The following is a 5,256-nucleotide window of genomic DNA, read 5'->3' on the forward strand; positions in this document are numbered from 1 at the left end:
ACTACTCTCATACCACTCTCTCACTACCCATATACATTTTGTAGCATTTTGAGGTTGTTGTTTACGTACCATATACCTCCAGGCTGTACTCCTTGGCTGCGTTGCTGACGGCAGTGTGAGTTTTGCAGCAATGTGTCAAATCGATTAGATCCCGGGTGGCCGTGTGGCGCTCCATCGCTGAACTTGGGATGTGGCTAATAGTGTGGAGTTGCCAAGAGGTTAGCAATTATGCCCTTAAAGGGAAATTACACTCAAAAACTATTCATAGTTATTTTGTTGATACAGTCCGACAATGATCTGTATGTCTGATGTCAACTTTTTAAGATATTGGACTTTCAAGAATCTAAGTTTCACCGGCCACATCATCATACAGTACGATGATCAAATCAAATTTGCCTTTTGCATCATACTATATTTTGCATTATCATGATGATCTGGCCGTCGACACGTTGATTCTTGTTTTTGAGTGACATTTCCCTTTAAAGCTGGAATCCGTATCTGTGAAACTGCCATGTCTGTTTGCAATATTACAGGTGCAATTGTCTCCACCCCCCTCCAGGTGTCGCTCATCTTCCCATTATCCCCTGCGTATTTATACCTGTATTCTCTGTTTGTCTGTTGACAGTTCGTCTTGTCTTGTCACGTCTTGTCTTGTCAGTTCGTCTTGTCTTGTCACGTCTTGTCTTGTCAGTTCGTCTTGTCTTGTCACGTCTTGTCTTGTCAGTTCGTCTTGTCTTGTCAGTTCGTCTTGTCTTGTCACGTCTTGTCTTTTCAGTTCGTCTTGTCTTGTCACGTCTTGTCTTGTCAGTTCGTCTTGTCTTGTCAGGTCTTACCAGCGTTCTTTTCCACCTTCCTGTTTCTCTAGTTCTGTTTCCTAGTTTTTCCTGAAATTTCTTAGACACTACATTGCCAAAAGTATGTGGACAGCTGCTCGTCGAACATTTACATTTACATTTACATTTAAGTCATTTAGCAGACGCTCTTATCCAGAGCGACTTACAAATTGGACATCTCATTCCAAAATTATGGGCATTATTATGGAGTTAATCCACCCGTGGCCTCTATAATAGCCCCCACTCTTCTGGGAAGGCTTTCCACTAGATGATGGCTAATTGCTGCTGGTACTTCCATTCAGCTTCCATTCAGCCACAAGACCATTAGTGAAGTTGGTCATTGATGTTGGGCGATTAGGCCTGGCTCACAGTCGACATTCCAATTAATTCCAAAGGTGTTCGATGGGGTCAAGGTCAGGGTTGACAGTTGACAGTGCATGTCAGAGCAGAAACAGAGCCATGAAGTCGAAGGAATTGTCCTTAGAGCTCTGAGACAAGATTGTGTCGAAGCACAGATATGGGGAAAAGTGTTCGCGCCATTGAAGGTCCCGAAGACCATAGTGGTCTCCATCATTATTAAATGGAAGAAGTTTTAAACCACCAAGACTCTTCCTAGATCTGGCCGCCCGGCCAAACTGAGCAATCAGGGGAGAAGGGCCTTGGTGACCAAGAACCCGATGGTCACTCTGAGAGAGGTCTAGAGTTCCTCTTTGGAGATGGGAGAACCTTCCAGAAGGACAACCATCTCTGCAGCACTCCAACAATCAGCTATTTATTGTAGAGCGGCCAGATGGAAGCCACACCTCAATAAAAGGCACATGACAGCCTTGGAGTTTGTCAAAAGGCAACTTAAGTACTCTCAGACCATGAGAAACAAGATCCTCGGGTCAGATGAAACCAAGATTGAACTCTTTTGCCTGAATGCCAAGTGTCACGTTTAGAGGAAACCTGGCACCGTCCCTGTGGTGAAGCATGGTGGTGGAAGAATCATGCTGTGGATATGTTTTTCAGTGGCAGGGACTGGGAGACTAATCAGGATCGAGGAAAAGATTAATGGAGCAAAGTAAAGAGAGATCCTTGATGAAAACTGCTCCAGAGCGCTCAGGACCTCAGACTGGGGTGAAGGTTCACCTACCATCAGGACAATGACCCTAAGCACACAGCCAAGACAATGCAGGAGTGGCTTCGGGTCAAGTCTCTGAATGTCCTTAAGTGGCCCAGCCAGAGATCGGGCTTAAAACCGATGGAACATCTATGGAGAGACCTGAAAATAGCTGTGCAGCGATGCTCCACATCCAACCTGATGTGGAAGATCTGCAGAGGAAATTTCGAGAAACTCCCCTAATACAGGTGTGCCAAGCTTGTAGCGTCATACCCTGTAACCGCTGCCAAATGTGCTTCAACAAGGTACTGAGTAAAGGGTCTGAATACTTATGTACTACCCAGTAACTCAACACTGCACCTTAGAGGATGCTGCCCTATGTACATAGACATGGAATCACAGGTCAATTTAAATTGAACACTTGTCACTTTTTTATTGTTAACATACTATTTAGCACATTTCATATGTACATACTGTATTCTACTGTATTTTTTGTCAATACCACTCAGACATTGCTTTTCCTAATATTATTATATTCCTTAATTCCCTTCTTTTACTTTTTGATTTGTGTGTATTTGTCACGCCCTGACCATAGATTGCTTTGTATGTTTCTATGTTTTGTTTGGTCAGGGTGTGATGTGGGTGAGCATTCTATGTTGTATGTCTAGGTTGTCTATTTCTGTGTTTGGCCTGGTGTGGTTCCCAATCAGAGGCAGCAGTCTATCGTTGTCTCTGATTGGGAGCCATATTTATATAGCTAACATGTGGCGTGCCGTCATCTGTCCTGAGGTTGTGGATTACGGTCAAAACTGAACAGTTATCCTATTTCCCATGTAAAATATCTTTAGAGTGACAAAAACATCTCCCATACTATATTTTCCCCATTAAAATGCTCAGTTGAGTAAATGTACCTTTTCTCTCATCTCTAACGATCAATAAGGTTGAAGGACAGGCTAGGTGGGCACAGCAACATCCAATCCTGTCATACATTACATCATGCTTTCACAAATTAAGGTTTGTTTTAAGCCAACCGTTTGTGTAAGTTCCGTGCTCACTGTGTGTTGTGTGGTGTGTGGTGGGTGTGTGTGTGTGGTGGTGTGTGGTGTGGTGTGTGTGTGTGTGTGTGTGTGTGTGTGTGTGTTGTGTGGTGGTGTGTGTGTGTGTGGTGTGTGGTGTGTGTGTGTGTGTGTGGTGTGTGTGTGGGTGTGTTGCGTGGCTTGTGTGTGTGGTGTGTGCTGTGTGGTGGTGTGGTGGTGGTGTGGTGTGCAGAGAGACGCTGGGGAGAGGAGTATCTGTTTGCCACTTAGGGATAAATAGAGAGGCAGAGCTCAGAGTTTGTCAGAAGGCGGACCTGACAGGGTCACACACAGGACCAAGCAGGAGCAGGACCTCAGCATTTTGACCCTTGATTACAAATGGAGGAACACAAAGATGATCAATACTGTTTTCAAGACAGAAACTCTTCCTGCAGAAAGGATTTGCTATCGACATCTACCTACATAACACTGTACATCTTCTTCTCATTGATTTCAGCAGTTACAGTATTTTTGAACGTACTGGTGATCATCTCCATCTCTCACTTCAAGCAGCTCCACACTCCAACCAACCTGCTCATCCTCTCTCTGGCTGCATCAGATCTCCTGGTGGGATTGATTGTGATACCAGTAATGACTGTAGCATTCATGGAACCATGCTGGGGTTTTGGGGAATATTTCTGTCTGTTTCATATCTACATAGATTTTTTATGTACTTCTTTATCTCTGGGCAATTTGGTATTGATATCTATTGACCGCTATGTTGCTGTGTGTGATCCCTTATTGTACCACTCTAAAATAACAATAACAAGAATCATGTGTTGTATATCCATTACCTGGTGTTGTTGTATCATATACAATGCTGCTATTATAAAAAACTTTGTAAATGTACAGATACCAATTAGGTGTTTGAAAGAATGTTTTATTGTTGAAGGGTCAATCTGGGTTAATATCACTGACATTGTAATTACAATGGTTGTCCCGTGCTCTATTATTATAACACTTTATATGAAAATCTTTGTGGTGGCCAGATCACAGGCCAGAAAGGTATTTTCTAAAGAGGCTGCCAGTGTGTCTGGTGTTAAAACTGTACAGGCAAATAAGTCTGAGAGAAAAGCAGCAAAAACTCTAKCTATTGTTGTTTTCAMCTATYTCATTTGTTGGATTCCATCTCTATTWATTTWCTYTTTTTYTTMWKTTTTWRGTRATMATTTAWYATCATATTTCAYCAGTTWTCYGGCAYTTGTTAATTCCTTAATTAATCCAATAATTTATGCTTTCTTTTATCCATGGTTCAAAGTGACAGCTAAACTTATTTTAACTTTGAAGATAAGACGTTTATAGTTCCTATAATATGATTCCCTATTTCGGCAAACATAGGTTTGATATAGTTTTGTTCTACAATTGTTGTAATTATTTCATGTTACAATACACCGACATGACTTTTCTCATTGTTGTCACGATTGATACATGTGGTGTTGATACAGAATGATTTGTCTGGATTGGATTGGAATGAATTGGAGATGGCATAAGAAGGCATAAGCTTGTTTTATAAAGGACATTGTAGTCATTGTGGATTGTGTACTCCAAATACCTAAGTCTGTCGTTCCGTGTTACTTATTGACAAATTGCATGTGTGTTCTCATAGTACATTCTGAGGACGTCATGTGTCATTCTATATGTTGTTTAACATCTCCCTCTAGTGGCTCAATTGTGACACAACATCTTCATCAAGTGTAGTGAAGTTGAAATGTACAATACTGCATGATATCAGATAACCTCCAGATCTATCTAAATTGTGTAAGTAGTTGATGGTAAAATGCAAGAATACGCAATTATGGGTAAGACTTTATAATAACATTCAGTAATAAACCATTTGTAAGGCATTTTCAGTTTGCTCACCATTTAATATTAAGCCCACATTTGTGAAATGTTACTAAGCTAGGTATTCTCACATTTATAAATAACTACTACAGTATATACAACACAACAGTGCAGGAGACCACAGCAGACACTTCAACCTCAACATACTGGGTATGAACACTACCACTACTCTCACTACATTACTGCTGCCAGGTCAGGGGTCACGCAAGAGCAGCTCTCTCAGAAGCTGTTTACTCTGAATGAATATAGAGATTGGGTAACACACTAAATAGTTTAAAATGGATTAGTAAATAGTTTATTCATCATTCATGTATTATTACTCCCAAATTAGTTTTTGTAAGCTAGTTTTTCACACATTTTTAAACAACTTTTATAGTCTGTAATAATGATTCAGAAGATCATT

General features: G+C 41.0%; 1 protein-coding gene across 1 annotated transcript; it reads left to right on the plus strand.

Moving 5' to 3' along the window:
- The first annotated feature begins 3,252 nt into the window (after positions 1-3,252).
- LOC112075846 (trace amine-associated receptor 13c-like) lies at positions 3,253-4,313 on the plus strand. Its single transcript, XM_024142775.2, has one exon. It carries the CDS (start codon positions 3,351-3,353, stop codon positions 4,311-4,313), a length of 963 nt encoding a protein of 320 aa, XP_023998543.2. The 5' UTR covers positions 3,253-3,350.
- Positions 4,314-5,256: the final 943 nt, after the last annotated feature.

The sequence above is a fragment of the Salvelinus sp. IW2-2015 genome, unplaced genomic scaffold (genome assembly GCF_002910315.2).
Source record: "Salvelinus sp. IW2-2015 unplaced genomic scaffold, ASM291031v2 Un_scaffold3434, whole genome shotgun sequence".
Lineage (NCBI taxonomy): Eukaryota > Metazoa > Chordata > Actinopteri > Salmoniformes > Salmonidae > Salvelinus > Salvelinus sp. IW2-2015.